General features: G+C 37.4%; 2 protein-coding genes across 2 annotated transcripts in view; both read right to left on the reverse strand.

Annotated features, from left to right (window-relative positions):
* Positions 1-9,067: 9,067 nt before the first annotated feature.
* On the reverse strand, positions 9,068-13,767 carry LOC149191861 (formate dehydrogenase, chloroplastic/mitochondrial-like). Its single transcript, XM_089406755.1, has 5 exons — positions 13,722-13,767; positions 13,114-13,299; positions 12,787-12,989; positions 12,472-12,623; positions 9,068-9,128 (listed from the first exon to the last, which is right to left on the reverse strand). Exons 1-5 carry the CDS (start codon positions 13,765-13,767, stop codon positions 9,068-9,070), a joined length of 648 nt encoding a protein of 215 aa, XP_089262881.1.
* Positions 13,768-15,028: 1,261 nt separating this feature from the next.
* LOC149191862 (cytokinin riboside 5'-monophosphate phosphoribohydrolase LOG8-like) overlaps positions 15,029-25,479 on the reverse strand; it is a 29,592-nt gene continuing 19,141 nt past the window's right edge. Inside the window, exons 2-5 of the mRNA XM_089406756.1 lie at positions 16,164-16,263; positions 15,617-15,687; positions 15,351-15,494; positions 15,029-15,154 (exon numbers count right to left, since the gene is read on the reverse strand). Coding sequence (XP_089262882.1) covers positions 15,062-15,154; positions 15,351-15,494; positions 15,617-15,687; positions 16,164-16,263 — 408 coding nt within the window. The 3' untranslated portion in view covers positions 15,029-15,061. The remainder of the gene's footprint in view (positions 15,155-15,350; positions 15,495-15,616; positions 15,688-16,163; positions 16,264-25,479) is intronic.

Below are 25,479 nucleotides of genomic sequence, written 5' to 3' on the forward strand. Positions count from 1 at the left end.
TGTCATTAGTGGTGTTATAGACAAAATTTGCATATGATTGTTGAGAAATATGTTTAAAAAATGAGTTTTGCACTATTCTACATGAATAATTGCAGAGCTATAGGAAACTTTCCCAATTAGTTAAAGGAAGTTGTAAACAGAGGTAAAATTCCTTTATGCGCATGAAAACTACTTAACTAGCCAAACACAAGTCATACCAACAAGATTTTTTCTCAAGAAAGTAGTTATATCATGTGAGTTATCATTGTACAAGAAAATGAATAAATGCAAATTTGGAAATTATGTAACAAAAAATAATAAGTAGATGATAAAATAGAAAAGAGGGCTAAGAAAATAATGTAAAAAAGGTTTCTTAGAGTCCTTTGAGTGGGCCCTCACCAAGGAACTAAAGAAACTAAGAGAATCACCAGCAATAAACTAAATAGAAAACTTTCTTCATCAACATGACAAAATTAAATACATGCTTCTAAAGTTTGGAAATGTCCAAGAGTGGAATCAACTTATACAACAAAAATGATCCAACTAGCTCTAAGGTTTGAGTACCCAATTTATACATGCAATAGGTAATTGAAAATTGGAGAGCATAAAACTTGCAACAAAGCCCTTTTAATTGATTGTAAGGGCTTGTAAAATTAAGTTACAATTTGTCACATAAATATACAAAATTCAACATAAACTTGTAACTTAATATGCATAAAAAATCACTTAGTCAAGCATGAACATGAAGTATCAAGACATAGATGATAATGGAGTTCACCCCTCCACTATGCTATGTCTTTGGATTCACCTCCAAAGGTCAAATCACTTTATTGTCTTTCTTCAAAAGAGGTTGAATGTGTACAATGTTTTACAAAAAGGACTAAATCCCAAAATTTCCTTCTACTACCAAAGAGATTTCAAAGCCAACACATTGCGTACATTTCTTCAATACCTCAAAAAAAAAAAAAAAAAAAAAACTCCTCTCAAGGCTCTCAAACAAGACTTCTTTAGCAAGCCCTTCAACAAGACTCTCTCAAACAAGCTCTCCAAAAACTCTCAACAAGCTCTCTCAAGCAAACTCCCTCCCTCCAAAGAGTACATAAGAAAATTTACAACTTTTTTGAGATCCATAAACAAAAGAGAGAATATCTCCTTAGATCCACATTCCAAGGAGAAATAACTCTCTTGATCCCTAAAAAGAAGAGCTTATGAGATTCTTAAGGAGAAAATCTCTCAGATCCACATATCAAGGACCTCATCCACATTTTTAGGGGAAACAATCTCATAAAAATCTCAGCTTCCAACTTGAGATTAAGAAATTGTTTGTGAGATGGATTCCACACTTAATCAATTTCCTTTTTAACAAAATTAAATGGGAGACACTTGAACACTTTGACCATTTATGTTCATGAGAAATATTAATCATGAAATTTAAATAATTTCATGTTTACAATCTTTCTTTGAACTTTTATTTGACATAATAAACTACTCGAATATCCTCCTAGATCATACCTCCCGGCTAAGGAAGGCTTTTGGTCCTCAAAAACATAAAGAAACTTGTAAATTCCTTCCTCGGTTTCAAGGAAATATTTAAAACATGACATGATGCTCTTCCGGCTTACAAGCTGCTCAGATAATGGGAAATGGCGTCAGTTCTCTGCATCTTAACATCCAAACGGACCCAACAACAATTATGAAGAACTCATCCGTTTGACATATGGCTACCAACTTTGGTCGATATATTGGACACCAAAATTCTCAACCGCACACAATTTCCGTCAATAACATGTTGGTCAGAATCCCCAAGACCTGAAGAGATTACGAGAATTCCATCCAAGAAAAGCACACAAAAGACCACAATCAAGTGGTCGAAATTGTGAAATTCCATGTTGGCACTCTGAAAATCAAAGAATGCTCCCTAATGACCTTTATTTAACACGCTGTTACAGTGGCCCAACTAGTCAACGTTCTCAGCTCAACTTTTACATTCCATGTAACGTAATAAAATCCACATGCGCCAAGGAATTGCCACTGGTTGTAATTTTTGTTGTCGAACAACAAGTGAAGGCCAAAGAGACTTTGACGAACGCACCCATCAGACTACTATGGAAATGGCTCTTCGTTAATGGCAGTGTAGATGGATAATCTAACTTTTCTTGTGTGTTTTTTTGGCAAGTGATGTGTCTGTTTACTAACACCTGCGGGTTTTGGTGTAAGGGCAATCCAACCAGTGGTATCAGAGCCAGAGGTCTCGAGTTTGAAACACTTTGGGCTCGCCCTGATACCAGAGGTCTCGAGTTTGAAACATTTTGGGCTCGCATTGGAGGAGATTGTTGGCTCCGGATTAATGGCGGTGTAGAAAAATAATCCAATGCTCCCTGTGTGTTTGGTGTAACGGCAATAGTTACTCCAACAAATTTGATGTAACAGCAATTGTGACTCCAACAAATATCTATTTCGATGGCCACGATGTACACAAACAGAATTTCATGCTAGTTTTCTAAGCATCCAAGAGTGCTCTTTTGCTAGCCTTGACCATCAATGCCATAAAAATTGGAAGCTACTGATAAATCTGGTAGCAACGATGTCCAACTTTGGCAGAGGGTATGGAGTCCCAAAGTATTCAGCATAATATGGAAGTGTTTGTGCTGCAATTTCCAGAGCAATCATCCCTTCATCTGAATATTCAAAGTTCGATCTCCAAAACTGCTTCTTCAAGGCTCCACGTGCAAAAAATATCTCTGCGTGGAAACCTGCGCATCAAAGATGCAATACATGAGCTAATTTCAGCTGCAATGTTTACCAACAAATGTGCATATGCTGGTGCATGTGTATGGCCAGTCATGTGTGCAAAAGGTTTATGGAAAAGATCTTCATTCTACCCATGATTGGTCTACTGAATAAAAGGGTCCACAATTGTCAAGAAATTTGGCTGGGAAATGATTAAAACTCCAGGCATCTCCAGCATCACCAGTGCAAACCTCCATGGTAGAACGTTAGAGCCAGCACAATGTAGTGTAATTTATGAAATCCATGCTATAAACAACTAGAATTTGCTTCAGTCCCTGCCATACAACATCAATTGCTCTATACGATCGACTCCCATAATATGGTCAGCGTTTTGCAGCATATATAATTTGTTTTAATTACCGGCATATAATTGCATGGACTGAGGCTTGTGTAAAGCTTGGAAAATCCATGAACTTGCAGCTATATTTATTTCTAATTGGACTGACTTTTTTGTTGGGGATTTTTCTGGCAAAATCCCAAAAACACACAAATAAAACTGAAACTCAACACACAGAGACAATGCTCTGTTTTCTTTGCTCCACAGGATCTTTTGTGCACAGGGAAGCTTTTAATAAAAATTCTCAGAACAGAGTATTACACAGTCATAAAAATCCTTGTATTCATTAAAAACATAATGCCTGATACAACATTCATCCTCTTTTACTGAGAGGGATTTACCAAAAATACATTCAGCCAACTCTGATACATATTCATCCTCTTTGCTGAGAGGGATTCACCAAAATTACTTTCACCCATCAAAAACAAAACTATGTCTCCACCTGAGATTTCACTGTGCTGGGTTTATTGCTGTAAAACCCCTTTTACATTACTGTTGTAAAACTATTTTTTACACTTACTGCTGTAAAAATAAATTTACATATGCAGTGAAATTTTACATTAGATTCACAAAATGAAATCCTTACTCACACCATACGATTTTCATGTTTCCTCCTCGTTTTCTCTATTCGCTGCCTCGAGCTCTCACATTGCACTGCTGTGCATGTCCTCCTTGCAAAAATCAACACATATATATAAATTTCTCGTTGCTCCCCCTGTTTATCTTAGCTTGCATTGCTGTGCAAAAACCTTAACTTTCGTTGCTGCGTTTTTACAATCGTTAACTGCATAAAAACATTCACCCAAACATATGCGCTCCCACGTTTTTTATTTATGCACTGCTGTGCAAAAATTACATGGTTCTTCGGTTTGATTTACTCCACGCAACGCTTTTAATGTTGGCTGTATGCAGGTTTTGTTGATGGACGGCGGAGGACGATCAGGCAGATCAGACGGCGGACAAGAATATCGGGAGGCCTTACTTGACTGAACGATAGCACCCGAGAAATGACGTTTGCTTATGTATGCTGAGAGCCACGCGGCAGCACTATATTATATCGGGCTCAAAAATACGGAAACAACTTTCACTCAAAAGCAGTCCGAGATTGAAAGGTGGTTTTGGAGGAGCGGTTTCAAGTGCTGTACGAGCTTGCTGAGTCGGCTGCCCACGTCTGCCTGCACGGTGTCTACAGCCTGCAGTTGGAATTAACATTCCAACACTCCCCTTTAATTTCAACTGTTGGGCGTTCAGTCATACCCAAACACTTCCTCACATAGAGGGATTCACCAACACTGTTGTTACAAAGACATCTTCCTCACATAGAGGGATTCACCAACTGCTTCTGATGCAGTTCCACAAACAACAAAATAGTCTTCCTCTTAACAGAGGGATTCACCTGAGACTGTGCTGAAGAGCACCTTCCTCTTGACAGAGGGATTCACTGGTGTATGCTAAAAAGCATCTTCCTCTTGACTGAGGGATTCACCATGACACTATGCTGAAAAGCACCTTCCTCTTTATCAGAGGGTTTCACCAAATGACTGCTTCAAGTGCAGTTCCAAAACAAAACATTCATTGCACTGTTGTGCATACTCAGTACATTGTTCTTTTATGCTGCTGCATATTATCTGCTGCACTGTTGTGCCATCTTCTTTGCTGCGTCTACCCCACATTGTTGTGTCTGCTCCACGCTACTGCGTCTACACCTGCTCTGCTGTGCGTTCCACTACTTGCTATTGTGTTGCTGCACTTCACTTACATTTCTTTGCAAACTCTGCATTGCTGTGCGTTAAAAAAATTCTTACATATGCGTTGCTGCGCCTTCCCTTTCTCACATTCACACTGTTGTGTGAGAATTCTTTACTTGTGCACTTATGCGTGCTTCCCTTCTTCACAATGGGAAAACTTTTCTTCACGTTGCTGCACCTCTCTTGCTCTGGTTTCATTTTCTTCGCACTGCTGTGCTTCTCCTTCTTGCCATCACGTCGCTGCCTCTTTCTTATTCACTGCTGTCCATACCAATAACCATAGAGTCTATCTCCCCTGAGTTTTTACTCGCTGTTGCGTTGCCTCTGCAATTTATTTTTCTGCTGTGCGTATTTCATTTCATCACACTGATGTGCCCATACACTAACTCTTTACTCTGCATTACATTTCACTTGCGCTACTGCGCATTCCCTTCCTGTTGTTTTCATAATGAACAACAACCAAAACTTCACGCTGCTGCCTGCTCCCCTTCATTGATTACAATCGTACTTCTGTTGTGTCTCACTTGCATTTCAGATGCAAACAACACACTCACTGCACTTACATTTGCTGTTGTAAAGAAAAATTTCTTTCACATGTGCTACTGCCCATTACCTTTCGTTTTCGTTTTTTTTAACAAAAAAATTTTCATGCTACTGCATTTTTCATATTCACATTGCTGTGTGAAAAATTTCATTGCATTCTCAAACACTGGGCATTTACGCTCTGCTGCGTTTTGCCCTCTTCTCATTTTCTTCTCACTGCTTTGCGCTTTCATTGCCAATACAAAACATTTCCATCTACTGTGCATTACACTCACTCTGCTGTGAGTATATTCTCTCATATTACATAAAAGGAAAACTACATTCCATTGTTATGCATTTCAATGCATGTGCTCCACAAAAAAAAATTCAAACTGCTGTTCATTCTAATCCATGTGCTCCTCACACAAAAGTTTCCACGCTGCCCCTGTTCTATGTTTTGGCTTCGCACTGTTGTGCGGGTCTCCTTGCTTTGCATTTTTCTTATCGTGCTGTTGCACTTTACATTTCAACGCTGCCTCTTTTTCTTCTCCGCACTTCTGTGCATATTGCATTGCATATGTGACAAAAAGCAAAGCAAAAACATTACAGTTTTCATCATCGCTGCGTATTACATTTCAGAGGGATTAACAACAAACAAAAAAAAATTCATTTGCGCTCTGCTGCGCTGCAATACATCCTCCACGCAGTCTCCATGCCCTGCAGACTTTTTTTGCTTTTATGGCAAATTTAATTCCATATCTCTCCCCTATAAGAAGATCTTCATCAAAGAGTGACTGTTAATACAGTTCAGCAATAAATATAAAAAAAATTACAGGCTCCCCTTAACTGTATGCATCATCTTCTTTCAGCAAAGTTTTCTCAAAAGAAACTTAGATCAACTAGGAGCTCAAGGGGCTTTCAGGCTGTATTTCCTTCCTTCTCCATACTTGTGTAACTCTCTTCTTTTGCATGGGTCTAGCTTGTGTAAGAGCCCATGCTAAGTTACAATCACGTGCCATATGACCAATGTTATGACACTTAAAACATTCTACATTGTTCATGAATAAGAATTCATGATTTCTTCTCATAAAGTTATTTCTTGGAGATTGTCGGAGACTACAACACCTATCTCTATGAAATGCTCTACAGTCTTTTGCCATATGACCAAAGTTTGAATAAGAGTAACAATAACCATAAAATGAACTTTGGTACCTGGGAGATGGAGGTTTCCTTGATGTACTTCTAAAGCCTTGCTGCCTTGAGATCCTTTAATGATAACCATTACCTCTTACCTCTTTGACATCAGCTACATTTCTTCTTGGAGCTGGTTTTCTACTTGGAGTAGGATTTCTTCTATTGTAGCCTTGATCTTTCTCCTTGCCTTTGCTGGAACTAGGAGCATCACCATTTCTTTCTGCCTTCTTCACATCTCCTTTGCTTAAAGCATTTTCATTCTTGTTTGAGGGTTCACCTTCATACCCAAGTCCTGATTTATCAGATGGGGATCTGTGATAGCTGAGCATGTCATCCAAGGCTTGAGAGCTCTTCATGATTTTGTTCATCCCTTCAACCTTTTTCCTAAGGAGGACAATCTCTTCTTCCAATCTTTCACACTCATTATTCTTCTTTGTAAGTTGTTCCTCAGTTTCTTCCTTGCTACGAGTAGCTTCAGCTGCTACTATTTTGAGGGAGATAATATCTGACTTCATTTTGGAGATTTTTGCTTGACTGCTCTCCATTTTCTTTTTAGCTCCTTGTGCCTGCTTCCTGGCTTCTTGTAGTTCAGACTTAAGGGAGGAGACCTCTACCTTGTATTGTCCAATCTCTTCTACAAGCTTGTTCACTCTCTTGTGCCTTTGTTCAAATTGACTTGACAAGGTGTCTTCCTGCTTCTTTGCTCTATTCAACTGATTTGTCATGGATATGACTTCTTCATGATGTTTCCTCTTGCATTGATCAAGTTCCTTCTTAAGCTTGACGAGCTCTTCATTCTTTTCTTTTACTTGAAGCTTGATGAGGTCAACCTTCTCATTTTCAGCTTCTATGATGGGTTCAGAATTTTCTTCTTCATTGATGGTCATGGTCAGTGCTCCCTTTGCATGAAGGTCATGAAGTTTGTCCCATATATCCTTTGCTGATGAATATTTTCCTAGATTCTTTTTTATAGAATTAGGCAGTCCATCCAAGATTATTTTTGCTGCTTGTGCATTATACTCCTTGGATTCTTTATCCTTCTTGCTATCATCAATCACTGATTCCCAGATTTCAATCCCTTGAGACTGTAAGACAGCCCTCATTTTTATTTCCCACATATCAAAATTTCCATTAAACTTTGAAGCCTCAAATAGAATGCTTTCAAATAGATTGTTTTCTATTTTAATAGAGGAGGGAGACACAACCTTAGGAGGATTGGAGGCTTTCTTCTTTGACCTTGCCATTCTTAACTATGCTCCAAAATACTTGACTTTGTTTTTAAAATGACTCACTGTTTCTTCAACAGCAACACAGAAAAAAAACTTTGAGGAATACCTGGGTTCTTTTGCCTGAGACTTCACACTGCTGGAGAAGCTTTTACTGCTGCAACAAGAGTCTTTCCTTCAGCTTCTTTGACACTTCAAAGAGCCTGAACCTGCTCTGTCACCATCAAAGAGCCTGGACCAGCTCTGATACCACTGATGGGGATTTTTCTGGCAAAATCCCAAAAACACACAAATAAAACTGAAACTCAACACACAGAGACAATGCTCTGTTTTCTTTGCTCCACAGGATCTTGTGTCCACAGGGAAGCTTTTAATAAAAATTCTCAGAACAGAGTATTACACAGTCATAAAAATCCTTGTATTCATTAAAAACATAATGCCTGATACAACATTCATCCTCTTTTACTGAGAGGGATTTACCAAAAATACATTCAGCCAACTCTGATACATATTCATCCTCTTTACTGAGAGGGATTCACCAAAATTACTTTCACCCATCAAAAACAAAACTATGTCTCCACCTGAGATTTCACTGTGCTGGGTTTACTGCTGTAAAACCCCTTTTACATTACTGCTGTAAAACTATTTTTTACACTTACTGCTGTAAAAATAAATTTACATATGCAGTGAAATTTTACATTAGATTCACAAAATGAAATCCTTACTCACACCATACGATTTTCATGCTTCCTCCTCGTTTTCTCTATTCGCTGCCTCGAGCTCTCACATTGCACTGCTGTGCATGTCCTCCTTGCAAAAATCAACACATATATATAAATTTCTCGCTGCTCCCCCTGTTTATCTTAGCTTGCACTGCTGTGCAAAAACCTTAACTTTCGCTGCTGCGTTTTTACAATCGTTAACTGCATAAAAACATTCACCCAAACATATGCGCTCCCACATTTTTTATTTATGCACTGATGTGCAAAAATTACATGGTTCTTCGGTTTGATTTACTCCACACAACGCTTTTAATGTTGGCTGTATGCAGGTTCTGTTGATGGACGGCGGAGGACGATCAGGCAGATCAGACGGCGGACAAGAATATCGGGAGGCCTTACTTGACTGAACGATAGCACCCGAGAAATGACGTTTGCTTATGTATGCTGAGAGCCACGCGGCAGCACTATATTATATCGGGCTCAAAAATACGGAAACAACTTTCACTCAAAAGCGGTCCGAGATTGAAAGGTGGTTTTGGAGGAGCGGTTTCAAGCGCTGTATGAGCCTGCTGAGTCGGCTGCCCACGTCTGCTTGCACGGTGTCTGCAGCCTGCAGTTGGAATTAACATTCCAACATTTTTTGAGCAAATTTTATTTACAAATATAAAACAAAATTGCAACTTGCAGCTCTGGTGAAACGATATTTCAACTGCCCAAGTGGGATCCTTGCATGCCCCCGTCGAAATCTTCAACAACGACCATGGCGACTCCTCGTTTACAGGAATTATGATTGGCGTGCATCCTTACACCTACTCAAATGACCTGCGCCATCACAGAGGGTTGGAATCCAGATGTAACGGATGCATGTATGTTAAGTCTCAGTTGTGGAGCCACATAATGCTTGAACGTACTTTTTTAATGCACACCCCATTCCTATCTCTTTGTGTGCCACTCATCAATTGCACTGTACCCAGAAAAATCAGAAATGCATTCTTGATAAACTTTAACTCCCCAGGCCAGGAGTAACTTCCCAAATAAATAATGCTCATATTTCAATGTTGTAAATCTTTGCACAAGACAAATTGTGGTCAGTTGTGAGTTCCCTGCATATAAAAGACCATCGTTGATATATGGTGTGGATCACCAAGATGTAACCTCCACTGTTTGACTTGGGTTGTGAATCATCAATTTAATAATAGCGTTGATTTTGGCATGGGCCAAGTAATAACATGGCCATATGCCACCATGGGCATGTTGGTAACTACCTCAATGCAATCTATGTTTTCCAAATTGGCGTGGTTGAAATTGTTCAGTGAGCCCAAAAGCTGCGCATAAATTGTGGAGAAAATCCACTGGCATTGTTAGCATAATCATTGGCAATGTAACTAACTCTAGTGTATCATGGATATTCCATTCATCTATTTAAGCAGATGGTTTAATCTCATGAAATGAAATGATATTTTAAAGTCTAAGAGATTAAAAATAGTCTATGAGATTATTAGTTCTTTTTTTGGCTTTTGCAATTCAATCCTTTTCCGATTCAAAATGATGATGCGCTGACCCAACCTTCTAACAATCCCCTAACTAAAAAGATAATGCCAAGAAACTGAGGTTAACATGTTCTCATAACTTTCTATAATGTCTTTGAATGCATCACATTCCAAAATGAAGCAGATGGTTTAATCTCATGAAATGAAATGATATTTTAAAGTCCACTATATTAAAAGTAGTCTATGAGATTATTAGTTCCTTCTTTTTCGTTTTTTGCAATTCAATCCTTTTCCAATTCAAATTGATGATGAGCTAGCCCAACTTTCTAACAATGCCCTAGCTAAAACGACAATTCCAAGAAACTGATGTTAATATGTTCCCATAACTTTCTCTGATGTTTTTAAATGCAAAATGTACACACCCGTTCTTCCCAAGTTTTTTTAGGCTTTTTCCACCGTCCTATTTCACACGGAAGTTGATGTGAGTTGGTCCTTAATTAAGAAATGAGAACCTTTTCCCTCCATGAAACACTAGCTCCAATGAACTCTTTTTGTTGTAGATCACAGGTAGGGTTGAATTCCTCAATGTAATATTTTTTATTTCTACTCAACTCTTTTCCCCATGCCTTTTTACTCCATAACAAAATCCTTTAGCTCCTTGTTATTTGCAAGACAGGCATTGAGGTAGATATTTCATTTTTGCATCCATGTGCAACTTTGTTTCATCCATGTTTTCTTTCTTTCACTCGTGTCTTCCTTGAAAATAACATCAGACCATCTACCTACTCTCATTTACTCAATTCTGTTTAGATATCTTATCACCCACACCATACCATGTTATCCACTATCTGATACATCTATTGGCTATTTGTGATTAATGTGTACGGTGAAGTGGGGTCTTGAAGCATATGCCACCGCATACGGCAACGCCTAACCAGCCATCTATAGAGTATTTAATGCCGAAATATATGCACGCAAGATAACACGGGAGCGCCCAAATATTATTTAATGCCGAAATTGCCCGCTCCCGTGTTATCGCATTAAGTTGCGTGCATATATTTCGGCATTAAATACTCTATAGATGGCTGGTTAGGCGTTGCCCACGACATACCACCATGGATCCACCGACGAGTACATCGTTCCCATGAAATGGGGCCACGTCATACTCATTGACTGGTTGTTGACCCATCACTCGGCGCAACAGGCCACGATTGCAGGTTCGATAAACCCGTTGACATGGAAGTATTTTATCTCTGTTTACACTGATGGACATTAATATTAACTAGCATTTGCACCAGATGTTGCAAAGGAAACGCCGTAAGGCATAAATTGAAAAATACAAATACAACAAAAGAATAATTTGATAAAGAATAAAAATATATTGAATGCTCAAATCAATGCCCCATTAACTGGAAGCACTTAGTAGACATATCTATCAACATTAGGATTATACACAATGATCAAGAAATTTCCCATATACAAACAACAACTTCCACAACAACCTTTTGTCACATCCACATTTTAAGAAATGCCTTCGAACATGATCGGAATCTTCCATATTGCCTTTTTCATTATGCAGATAAATCTTCCATATTTCTATTTTCATCATGAATATTGTTAGTTCATTGTTGTAAAGTGTTAGTGTGTTAAATTCAATACTATAAGTTCGACAAGCGAAAAACATTCCTCAATTAGCATAATATGCATTTTTCTCTCACCGTGTATTTTTCAGTCAAAGAGCACAAGTAACATATTAACATGTATTTTCCCTTCATTATTTTCATCATAGAGCCAAGAAATCTACGCCTTATCTATAAAGTAACAAAAACATTTTGAAAAAAAATTAATATTTCAAGCCAGTGTCTAACCTATAAAGTAACAAAAACTTTTTGAAATAAATTTAATATTTTAAGCAATTGAATAACCTACTTTAATAATTGAAAAATTCTCAAAGATGAATTATACTCCAAAATAAGAGAACCAACATTGGAGCCCATACTTTCACTAAAACCAAAAGAAACACAACCACTTGTTAAGAAGAAATTCAAGTAATAATAATAAAACAAAAATAATAAACATTAAAGTATAAAATGATATTTCCAACACACAGGTATAAATATACATGCTCTACATCCATTGTTAGATTAAATGGGTGTGGAGAAAATTAGTAGAGAACCCAAAATTGTATTTCTAATTAGGAGAGGGGTGGAGAAATGCTTTAAATGCGGGTTGTTGTCATTCTAATGAAACCCTTTGCAAAGGGGATGTTAAGATTTTGAGAAAGAAGCTAGGCTTGGTAGAGAACACCTTCCTTGTTAAACATTCCCCTACTGTAACCAAAAGGAAAGGGCAAGAGAAACAATAATTAGGTTTTTGTTCACAAGTTGTATAAAATATATAGGTGCTATTGATGTCTGAGTGAATAATGGGAGAGATTATTTATGAAATTGTGATAAGGTGCACCTAGTTTTGTCAGAAAGAGGCATATTAATGACAAGTACATCACATTTAGGTAGCATTTCGTCAAGATTTGTCTCCAATGTTGCTCCAATTTCCTTTTCCAATTCGGGTCCAATAGAAAGACGGTCGTGGTAAAGAAGCTTACAATTGAAGCGCTGTACAAAGGAACACAATTCAATTCAACATCATGTAATGTTTATTATTATTAGATTGAAATTTTGAAACAAACAACATGCATGCATAAGAATTATGGAGCACTGATTTTTGAAAAGAAGTTTGCAACATCATGAAGTAGTACTAGATCCTAAGAATGAATACCTTCAAACGCTTAAGTAGTTCTTTGCCAATACGCCCTGCACCAATAGTACCAATAGTTTTCCCTTCTAGATCATATGACCTGTAAGAAATTGCTGCCACTTTCCAATCACCCTCAACAATTTGCTTATATCCAGGCACAAAGTTTCGCATCAATATGAGAATGCGCATTAGCTCATCTTCTGCCACGGACACCACATTACTTGCTGTAAAAATTGTTGAAGAAGGTGTCAGTTAAATTATGAAGAATCATTGCAGAAACTTGTTCATACCAAAATGTCCATAGCGTGAACAGGGCAGTGACAAGCGGTATAATTTCAGAAATAGTACCTGTAACTTCTGCGACAGTCACACCAGCGGCTGCTGCAGCATTTAGATCAATGTGATCAGAACCAATACCAGCTGTCAAAAGAAGCTTTAAGTTCTTTGCCTTCTTGATCCTCTCTGCTGTCACATAGGCCGGGTGGAAAGGCGTAGAAATCAAAACATGTGCATCAGGTATGTGCTTTTCAAGTTCTGCAAAGGAAATTAATTGTGTAAGTTTAGTCCGTAGTGGGTTACAATTCTCAAATGTAAAAGCAAGCAAGAAATACACTGATTTCGACGATCCATGGTAGCAAGAAGTAGGAAAGAGAAGGCATACTAGAAAATTAATAGATTGGATTGTGGATTAAACAACCACCCAACTTCAATTGTGAAAAACCAAAAGTCATTTATGACTTGTTCGACAAGATATATATTCTGTAAATCTCTCTTTTTGAAGCAACACATACAATACCATCTAGATTGATTATCATTCAGGATATGAGGAACAAAAGGAAGTCTAGGACATAAACTATTCATCCATATCAATAACAACAACAAATAACACGATTTTATATCCCAAGGGGTGGGTGGCCCTTCACGGGAGCAAATCTCATTAAATACCTTGGGGTTACCAGCTGGTATTTCAGCGAGCAGTTGGTTACTACCCTCGTCATCCATCCAGAAAAACTGGGATGAGGGAGGAAATCTGCAAGGGGCTAGCAAGATGCTTGGAACGCCTAAACTGTGGGACAATATTTTTCCGGACCCGAAAAAGAAAGATGACTCCAGGTGATGTGGAGTTGGAGTATGATGTTACTAGGTACCATATAATTATACCTCCCTCCCAGGTCAAAGACATATGAGTTGAGTTAGAAGGCCGTCTCAGGTTTCAGGGGAAACTGTTTGTCAAGAAGATTCTACAATACAAGAATCAACATAGATGGTGCCCTGTCCAGTAGTCAAAGAAACTCTACCAAGCAAAACCCTGCTGATACACATTTAGCATTAGCTCTAAATCTTTTTCTATGCTTTTGATGGCTAGTAACTACAGTTAGACAAATGAGACCTGCTAACAATTAGACCACAGTTTATTCATTTATTAAGAAGTCTGGTGTACATAGCTTGATGATGAGTGTGTCCCAGCACTCTAGTGTTAGCAGATAAAAAATCGCAATTCCAAATCAGTTATCATGATTTCAAGTTTCACGGGGCCAATTTGACAGCACAGTACATGTAGCCTAGTAGGGCATTTAAATTCCATGTTATCACTTCACCAACACAGAGAACACATATGGCCTAGTCGTATACATGGATACAGAAATAAACAGGGCATTTGGGGGGCTTCTAATAGTTTAAATAAAGAGATGGCGTTTAACACAGCTCCCTCCAAGCGTTACCAGATGTATAATCAAGGAAAATTCGGGGAGGCCAAGTTTTGGGCAAGGATAAGGAAAAAATTCGGGACAAAATTGGAGAGTAGAACAAAATATAAAGATATACACATATATATTTTGATGAAAATATATAAGCAATGGTAAGTGCGACAACATGACCTCCCTTCAGTCTGTTTCACAGAAATTAATCACTCAGTAGAGGAGCAATGAACCCAGCAGAGGTAAAAATAACCTAAATTGGGCTGGATGAGGGTTTTTATTACAGAAGTTTGATTCAGTCAACTAAGTCATACTCATGCTCAGAGGTCAAACTCATGTTGACAGTCAAACTCTGTTAACAAACAAGTTACAAGTTGGAAAATCAAACTCTCTATCAACAACCAAGTTTGACTCAGACAAGTTGGGAAAATGGCAGGTTCAAGCCACGATCCTGGTAACACTAGTTCAAACTTCCCCTTCTATGTTCTGAACCTACAGATCCCCTGCGCAACTTCTATGCATATGATCGATGATGTTAAATTAAGAAGTTCAAAAAGACACAACTGCCTACAATTGGGGACCAAGCCGTGTCAAATTTATTATGAATGCAAATCAGAGGCTGCAGGGTATCCTAGTCGTTCAATTTCCCAGTTTCCTCGAGGAGCAACCGTGTCGTGTATAGGTACATATTCCTGCACAGAATATCCAAACTACAAATGTTTTTAATCCCCGTCACCAGAATATGTGAATATATAACTAAAATATGAGCAGTCAAAAGTTCTAATCCATTAATGATAACATTTTATTTTGAATACCAATCCCTGACCATGTTCTTTACTAGACACTGCAAACATCAAGCTAGAATCACTTCTATAACATTCTCCCTACCTCCATCCTGGCTATAAGTTCTTTTCCTGTTGGAGCAGACACAACAATATGCCGTGCAGAAGGCTTTATAAATCCCTCTTCAACACCCTTATCAAATAAGGCAAGCAAGAAATTGTAATAGCCATCAACATTAAGTAAACCCACCTGCACTTTCAATAAGTTATGACTGATCAATACTCTCAATAATTGGCAATACTCTTGAAGATCAATGGTAAGGGTACTGAATGAACTCTAAAACAATTCAACACTAAATAGTGGATATGTACCGTCTTATCATGAATGCCTAGTTGTGACCATGTGATCATCTCTAGCAGCTCTTCCATTGTTCCATAACCACCTTCAATCAGCCAAATCTTGAAGAAATCAGGGAATGAAATATCAAAGGATTTGCAAGTTTTATTATAAATTATCTGCATACTGTCTCTCACCAGGCCCTAATCAATGCATATTTACCATTAGCATAGATTCATCGTAACCTTTGATCTATTAAACATAGAGAGATATACTTAACAAACAAACAACAAGAGATTCAAATTTCTAGTTACCAGGTATGATGGATCTATATCAATTTAATTTTAAGTTTTTTTACATAATTACAAATGGCCTGAGCTCCTTTCTTAACATTGATAATTGGACCTTCACATTTTATTTTCATTTTAGTTTATTAGAATTACCTACCGTCATGGCACATTTCAGTGGCTATGGAGTGCACCTGGCTTCTCAAGGTGCAATTAAAAACTAAGCAATTAACAGCAAACCATCCTATTTATCATACCCCAAAAAGTTTCTTAAAAATGCGAAGTATCAAATCACCTAGAAGAGCAATAAAAGCATCAGATTGACGAGCCATTTCGGCCTTCCATTCATGCATGTCAGCAACAGTCTTTACTTCACCGGCTGTATGACTAGATATCTGTGATATAATTTACCATCTCAAACAGTTTAGGTTGTAGGATCTTTACAAAACATCATTAGAAAAACTATTTCAATTACATAAAAAGCCAGAATAGTCATGGCCATATCATCAAAAGCACATCAATCAATTGCAATATGCAAAATCCTAATCATCCAATTTCAGAGCAATCAGTCCTTGGAAAAGCTCCCGAAAGGTCTTATCTAAGCAGAGCTTTGGTCTTAGAAGGACTATACCAGGTTGGTGTTAAAGGGTCTTTCCTGAGATTTCCAAAAATAAACTTCCCTTTGCCAAAAGAAAGGTCCTGAAAGGTCCTATGTAAGTAGAAATTCAGGTCCTGAAAGGTTTTATATAAAGTAGAGTTTCAATCATAGAAGCTCAGCCCTTAGTAGAGCTCTGGTCCTAAAAGGCCAGCCTGCTAAGTCATGTCCCAAAAAGACCTTACCATGTCTTACTTGAGCATGGCAAAGAGTTAGTCCTAAATGGTCTGAGCTAGAATGTTCGATTGAGAACAAGTTGATGTATCCAACTCTGGTATAACTTGATTGACATAAAAAATGTAAGAGGGTAGTCCAGACTCCAAACTGATAATAGAACCTATGTGAATGGCTTGATGCTAGTCATGAACCAATGCCTTTGGCTACAAGTATTCTTTGATTTTATTAATTTAGACAGTGGAACTAGTCTAATAGAAAAAATGAAACCCTAACCTTAGCAATTTCATTCTAATACCAGTTGGACCCAACTCTACTCGAAGATATCTCTGGCTAAGGAACTATAACTTTTGTTGTTTATATTAACCGATACTAAGGTTCTAACATCAAATAACATCATTCTGATTATTTCATATTGGGTTCATTGATTCATCAAATACAAGCATGTTTGTGACTAATTTCATTGTTGGTTTGTACAGATGTGGGTAACACGAGCAGAATATGACGAATGTGGCCCATCAATTGTTCACAGGAAATGCTTTTAGTCCATCCTGTAGTTTCCAGTAGAGAGTTCATTGTTTCCTGAATCTTGTCGAGTAGTAGTTATTTTGTGAGAAAATGGTTTGCTGGCTCCAGGTTTGTAAAAGTATGGTTGAGGATATTGATTTCGGATTAACTACATACAGCTCAGAGACAACTAGATTTCTACAATATGTATGTTTTGGGTTGATTGTTATGGTTTGGCAATTATGTAGGAAGGAAAATGGGTTGTCTATTTGTTATTTCTTTTGAGATGCTTGTAACTATTACTTATATTGAACGAATAATATAATTTCTTTTTGTCTCCTAAAATGTGCTTGGCTGTATGAATTGGTCACTCCATATTAACTTACAGATTTCAATTCTCATTCTTGGTTGTTTGAATTGGTTACATGTATATTAACTTACAAAATTTCAATTTTCATGAAACAAGTTTTCTTGCCAATACAAAGGCACAATCAATGTTACTTGGGAGCGGGAGCGACATTTTCAGAAGCTCCCGGTTTGGGAGCGAATCCCAGAGCAATTTTTTAAAAATATATATATTTTTTATATTTTTTAATTTTTGATACATATATGTCAACAAAAACATGTAGAATGATGAATTAGATATAAAAAACATAAAAAAACATAGATTGATCATTGAACCATATCACATCAATCATCTAGAAGTTATAATCTTCATAATTAGAATTACATATCCCTAGGATGAGTGTATATCCTAGATCCAATATGGTAGCTCTAGGGTATTTATACCTTACAATGCAAGTGTCTGCGGCTGGGGTTGTCACCAAGGTATTGGGGCTTTTGCATCCTTTATACAGTATTGAGAATAACGGCTCCACGATATCCATAAGGCTGCATCGAGCTCCAATCTCCACCATAGTGCAACAAAACTCAAGCCCTCCTTCTTAATTTCTTAATGTAATGAAATGAAATTAATTATTCACATAGGTAACAACAAAATTATTATATTTAAATTCAATTTCTTATGTACATATACAATTAATATGTGTGTATATATATTAATCATAGTCTAATGTATAGAAGAAATAACATTTCCATCTCAAACGCAGATGGCATATGGATGCCTAGTCTTGACTCGACCATTGGGGGATAAAGGAGGAGGTCATCCTGAGGAATAAGGATAATATTAAAAGTACTATTAGCTCCAAATTTAAGGATAAATTGTTGGATGATAAGTAGATAGAGGAGAAAAGGAAGCTAAGGCATTACAAGAATGAGATCAACCCCACCCTTTCTAACACGAATTATCTCTCTATCTTGACCAGTATTCAGAATATAATAAACATTGCAAATATGAGAACTGATTCTCATGAGCTTCATAGTGAAACTAGGCATTGGACTATCGACCAAATACCTTGAGACTAAAGAACCTATCACTTAGTCACATTTTCAAGCTTTGTAGTGAAACTCTTGAGACTAAAGAACCTATCACTTAGTCACATTTGCAAGCTTTGTAGTGAAACTGGGCATCTAAAGAACCTATCACTTAGTCACATTTGCAAGCTTTGTAGTGAAACTGGGCATTGGACTATCCACCAAATATCCTCACACTAAAGAACCCATCACCTTTGCGATACTAAGAGGATTGAAGACGAAAAACACATCCTCTTAGATTGGTCAGGTCTTACCCACATTCGTTCTCATTACCAAAAAAAATGCCACACATCCAACCTTCCTAACTTGTTAAGTCAACATAACTATAGTGATCTTGTAACATTTCTTTTCCTTGTTTTTTATCATAGAATAAAATATTAAAGAGTGACAATTAATCCCTTATTAACATATTGATTAGAACAATCTTATATAATATTTAAAATTTTAATTTATTAAATTCAATATATGTAAAAAAATATATATATATATATATATTCAAAATCAATGTCATCATTTAAACATACCTAATACTTTCTATCTAAATACAAAAAAAAAAAATGTTGTTCATATATTTATATATATAATTATTGTTTAAAGTCAATGTCGTATGCCATTTACAATATTATGTGTTAACATGAATACTACATATCTACATAAATGACTGCATATTAACCAAAAACATAAAATATATATTTTTGATTAAACTTGTTTTACATAACATTTAAAATCTTAATGTATTATTTTTTATTAAATTAATTATATGCATAAGTAACAACAAAATTACTCATTAAGGGTGATTTCTATCATGAGGGCGACATTATGATCATGGGAAACTAGACAATGGATGTGGGAACTATTTTTCTAATGGAAGTTAGCCTATTGGTCGAGGGTTCTTCAAGAGATTACTGTATAAATTCCTGAGCTCCCCTTCCAGGTCCTTGCGTATGTGAGTTTTTTTCTAGAGTTTTCTAGAAGGGAAAATATTTGGTTATGGTGGTGATGCTAGAGTATAAATATGTGGAAGAATCTAGTAATTTTCTCTTCCTCTTTTAACAAATTGATTTATGATTTATGTTTCTAGAGTTGTTCTTCATGTTTCCTTCTTTCTTATTATTGCACCAAGATAGATCCTTTCTGTTGAGCTAAGGCTTCAGATCGACACTCTAGGATAATTTGTTACTGTATATATCCCATTTGGACTTTTAATTAGTTTTTTTCTTGGAGAATATTCGTAGACTCTTCCTCGGAGCCATCTTTTGATTTGAGCCTTGAGGGCTTTTAGTGTTTTCTAGAATATGGGCATTGGGGAATGGATTCGGAGTTCCATTTCCTTCCACCATTCCTTGGATTTATCCACGGAGGAAGGATCCTACAGCCATAAGCCTTCAAATCTAAATGGCCTGTTATTGGGGACTATTTGATGTCAAGCTCAAGGAAAATGGGTCATTAAATTGACCCCATGCTCGGTAAAATAGAAGCTCCCAAGAAAATATCTTTAGCAAGAAAAGATTTAGAGATTAAAAAGAGATTACACAAACAAGAAATTTGATGTTTACCTCCTTTGTTGTTGTTCCAGTTGTGGATTCAATTGCGGATAGGGATTTCCACCATTTTCATCGAGTTAGTAATGTTGTGGAAGAGGTGTGAGTTAGTGTCAAGATGGAAAATGCCACCCTTCTTTTCCTCAAGTGATTTTATCAGATCGAAATCACCTCTCACCAGGAAAATATCATTATGGAAGAGTTTACTTAGATGTAGAAAATAAAATAATCTACATGTATTCGACATTTCAAGAGAAAAATATGAAACTCTTCTGTGTGTAAAATGAGAAAAATAAACATCTCAAACTCCCAAAGAATGCTTCTCCAATGCCCCAGGAGTGCCTCGCCAACACTACAGATGTCATATCCATAGGGAACACTCAGAAACTAATCTGCGAATGTGTGTTTTCAGCTCCAAAGAAATGCCCAATCGCAAAGGAATGTCCAACGCCAGCGAATGCCAAAAAATGGATAGCAAATGAATGAATAGGAAATGGTGTAAGTCATCTGACTTGGGATTTGAATAGATTTTAATACAAGGAAGTGGGTCGATGAATCAATTAGAAAAGGACAGGACAGATTAAAGTTTTCTTCGTTTATTTTCTTTTATTGGAATGGGGTGCACCGCATGCAGGTGTCCATGACATGGCGAATAGAGAAGGGGGATATACCCGCACATACCCTCCCAAACTGGATACAACCCAGCCACACCCAGGATGTACCCAATATCCCCATCCAGGATCTGTTTCAGTGTCCATGACATGGCAAATAGGGAAGGGGGATATACCCCCACATACCCTCCCAAACTGGATACGACCCAGCCACACCCAGGATGTACCCAACATCCCCATCCAGGATCTGTACCTGAGATACAAGTCTGCATACCCATGACACAGAATTACTTCAAATCACTATTTTACATCTTTTGTAAATTTTCAATTTAAAGATAGGAACACGAAAATGCATTTGATCAACCAACTGATTTAATAACAGAACAATTTTATAGTCCTGAGAGCTAACCGAAATGGTAAGGATTTCAAGAATAAAGATAGCATAATAATGATACTCAAATGTTATTTCATTCAATAAAATAATAGATAAACATAGAAAATCCGGCCAATAGCATTGCCACTATTACAAAACACAAGTTACTTCCCATTTTGATCCAGCAATGAGAATATTTAAGTAAAGAGAAATATAAAAATGCACAATGCAAACGAAGTCCTCTGGAAAAAAAACCCAGTCTCCAGGAATCCGGAATGTGCAATTTGTGATTTTCCAATGTCCTTGTGGACCAACCTGTCCCTCTTTCCCCTTCATCACCTTTTAAGATCGGTACCAAAACGAGAAGGGATAAGCAGTTTGGTATCCTTTTGTTAGCCAACTGCTCCGTTATAAAATAAAACATTAGAGCAATAATTCAATATCTTCACATGCAACTCCCAACTCCATTATAACATTAATAGTGTTAATTAATGATGCATTTAATTGCAACTTGACAGGAATATGTTGAATTTAAGGAAGTCTATATATAACTGCAATGGAGAACAACTCATTTCCAGCATCATGTCTATGGAGTGAAATTCTTCATCACACAGGACATTTACCCGCTAAAAGTCTCGGATGAAACAATCAAATGTCTTACCCTTGCTTCTATTGCATCAGTAGATGTTGTAGCAACCTTCTCATATCCACTATTTGGGAGAATTCATCAGTCCGAAAGGCATAACCAACCATTCGAAAAGGCCCTCCTTGGCTTTGAAGGCAGTCTTCCACACATCGGAGGGTTCGATTGGTACCTAGTAATATCCTGACTTCAAATTGATCTTGCTGAAATATTTCGCCCCCTTCAATTGGTCTAAGAGGTCATCAATCTGTGGGATCGAGTACCTATTACGGACAATGATATTGTTCAGCACCCTATAGTCAATACAGAGTCTCCAAGTCCCATCCTTCTTCTGTATGAACATGATCGGGCTCCCATAAGATGATGAACTCAGACGGATGTGACCTTTCTGCAATAGCTCCTAAATATACCTCTTGATTTCATCGTTCTCCAACACGGAGCACCAATAGATTGTCCCATTAGGTAGCGGCGCACCTGGGGTCAAATCGATGGGGTGCTTAACCTGATACTGTAGAGGAACCCCTGCGGGGGAGGTGAAGCTGTCCTCGTACTCCTTCATGACCTTTTTGTTGGGTGTGGAGCATGATTATTTAGAGGTCTTTGTTTCAGCCGGATGTATACCCTAGGAAGTTTGTACACCCCTCCACGCGGGGGGGTGTAGGGGGGACTTGTCCCCCCCCCCGGCAGGGGTTTCAGGGGCAGCACCCCCGAAGCTAAAAACAGATGTAAAGTTTCCTTATAAAAGTATAGTAATTTCTAGTCAATCTGGGCCATTCATTAGGTGGATGATCTGATGATAGAACTTATGTTTAGTTTAGGGTTTTTTCCCTAGAAGGCAACCCCTCTCTTTGTATGAGGGTATTGAGGCTGTGTAATAGATTTGTATTCTTCGAGCGGGAAATAAAGAGGTGAGACTGTGAGAGAAAACAGAGGATATTACAGCAGATCTACTGTAGGTTGTGTCTCTTCATTTTTCTAGATAATAGAAAGGAAGGACTGGCTGTTCGGGGTGGACATAGCCCAAACTATGTGAACCACATATATCTGTGTCTTTCTAGTTTTATGCGTTTTCTGTATTTATATTTATGCAATATTATGTGTTCCATTACTCTATAATATATAAATTTCTAACAACTGGTATCAGAGCCGAAGGTCTATTTGGCTGATAAACTCACAGGAAAGAAGGGTTTCTCGTTCGAGTGGGAGCAATGGCGAAAGATGGTAAGTTTAGGGCCGAGAAATTTAACAACCAAAACTTCTCGTTGTGGAAGATGTAGATGGAATATTATCTGTATCAGAAAGATATGTACCTACCATTGGGCGGAAAAACAAAGATGCTGAAGGGTATGACAAATGAAGAATGAAACCTTCTCAATAGAAAGGCACTCGGAATAGTACGTTGTGCCTGGCAACGTCGGTCACCTTCAAAATTTCGAAGGAAACAACGACATATGGTTTGATTAAGGCATTGACGAAACTATATGAAAAGCCCTCAGCTTCAAACAAGGTATTTCTTATGAAATGGTTATTTAATATGAATATGTCGAAAGGTGGATCTGTTGCAGACCATTTAAATGATTTTAATATTGTTACAAGTCAGTTAAGTTCTATAGGGGTAAACTTTGATGATGAAGTTAGAGCTCTGTTATTCTTGTGCTCATTGCCAAAAAGTTGGAATGGTTTAGTAATGGCCATTAGTAACTCTGTTTCTGGATCTAGTACTTTAAAGTTTGATGATGGTGTCGGTGTTATCCTTAGCAAGGAAATGCAACGGAAAAGCTCCGGTGAGACATCGGGTAATTATTTAATTGCAGAGTCTAGGGGAAGAAAAATGGAAAGAGGAAAGAGATCAGGATATCATAGTAAATAAATGAAAGGAAGATACAAGTCCAGATCGGGGATAGTGTGTTGGAAATGCGGAAAGAAAGGACACCTAAAGAAAGATTGTAGATCTTGGAAGGGAAAAGAAGTAGATGCACAGCAAGAAAACAATCATGAAGCAAATGTGACAAGTGAGGTGTTACAAGATTCTTTGATTCTTTCTTTCGAAAATATTATTGATTCATGGGTGGTAGATTCAGGGGCCTCATTTCATGCCACACCTGATAAGAAATATTTTCATGACTATGTTCAAGGAGATTTTGGACAAGTTTGTTTAGGTGATGATAAACCCTGTAAAATTGTTGGAATGGGTAAGGTTCTTGTAAAACAGCAAAATGGAAACCAATGGATACTAAAGGAGGTAAGGCATGTTCCAGATCTGAAGAAAAATCTGATTTCAACAGGGCAGTTAGGTGGTGAAGATTGTGTGACAACTTTCACAGATAAAGCTTGGAAGGTCACCAAAGGAGCCCTGGTAATAGCAAAAGGTGAAAAGGTTGGTAGATTGTATTTATGCAATGGTATTTCTAACTCTATTAATTCTTTAACTTCCAAAGGAGCAGATGCAGCATTATGGCATCATAGGCTCGGACACATGAGTGAGAAGGGGATGAAAATTCTTCACTCAAGGAATTTGTTGAAGGGTTTGAAGAATGTTGATTTGGACTTCTGTGAGAATTTCATTTATGGAAAACAGAAGAGAGTCAGATTTCTCAGAGTTGGGAAAGAAAAGAAGAGCGAAAAATTAGAGCTTGTGCATACAGATGTATGGGGACCTACTCAGGTATCATCTCTCGGTGGCTCTCGTTATTATGTTACTTTTGTTGATGATGCAACTAAAAAAACTTGGATTTATTGTATTAAGAATAAATCTGATGTATTTGATATTTTCAAGAAATGGAAAGCTTTGGTTGAGATTGAGACAAGAAAAGAATTGAAGTGTCTCAGATTAGACAATGGAGGTGAATATTGCAGCAAAGAGTTTAATAGGTATTGTTTAGAGCATGGAATTCGCAGAGAGAAGACAGTTCCAAGAACACCACAAGAAAATGGTGTGTTAGAAAGGATGAACAGAACAATCATGGAGTGTGCAAGGTGCATGAGATTGCATGCAGTATTGCCTTTACAATTTTGGGCAGATGCTGTAGATACTGCTATTTATCTAATAAATAGAGGGCCTTCAAGTTCCTTGAATGGTGGTGTTCCAGAGGAAGCATGGACAGGTAAAAAGGTAAACTACTATTTTTTAAAGCCTTTTGGTTGTGAGGCCTTTGTCCATATTTATAAAGAAAATAGAACAAAGCTTGAGGCAAAATCAAAGAAATGTACCTTTATTGGATATGGTGTTAATGATTTTGGTTATCGCTTATACGATTATGAAAATCACAAAATCATTAGGAGCAGAGATGTAATATTCAATGAAAAGGTCTTGTATAAGAATCATTTGCAGGAAAAGAAACAGGAAAAAGAAAACAAGGAATACACAGTTCTTGATGAGATCACTAAAAAAGTAAAGGTGCCTGAAAATAATAATAATCAACAACCGCGACAATAGCAACCACCACAACAGCAACAGGCACCCAAACACCTAAAAGTGGTGTTAGAAGATCTACCATGATAAGTATACCCCTTAAATGCTACTCTCATTCATTATATTATTTATTGTTGACTGATTCTGGTGAACCCGGATGTTATGAAGAAGCAATGCAGGTTGAAAGCAGGAAGAAGTGGGAGGTATCCATGGAAGAAGAGATGGACTCCTTAATGCATAACCAGACTTGGGACTTAGTCA

The sequence above is a fragment of the Pinus tabuliformis genome, chromosome 2_2, assembly GCF_031772625.1.
Source record: "Pinus tabuliformis cultivar Carrire ecotype Pingquan chromosome 2_2, CPIR1, whole genome shotgun sequence".
In the NCBI taxonomy this organism is placed as follows: Eukaryota; Viridiplantae; Streptophyta; class Pinopsida; order Pinales; family Pinaceae; genus Pinus; species Pinus tabuliformis.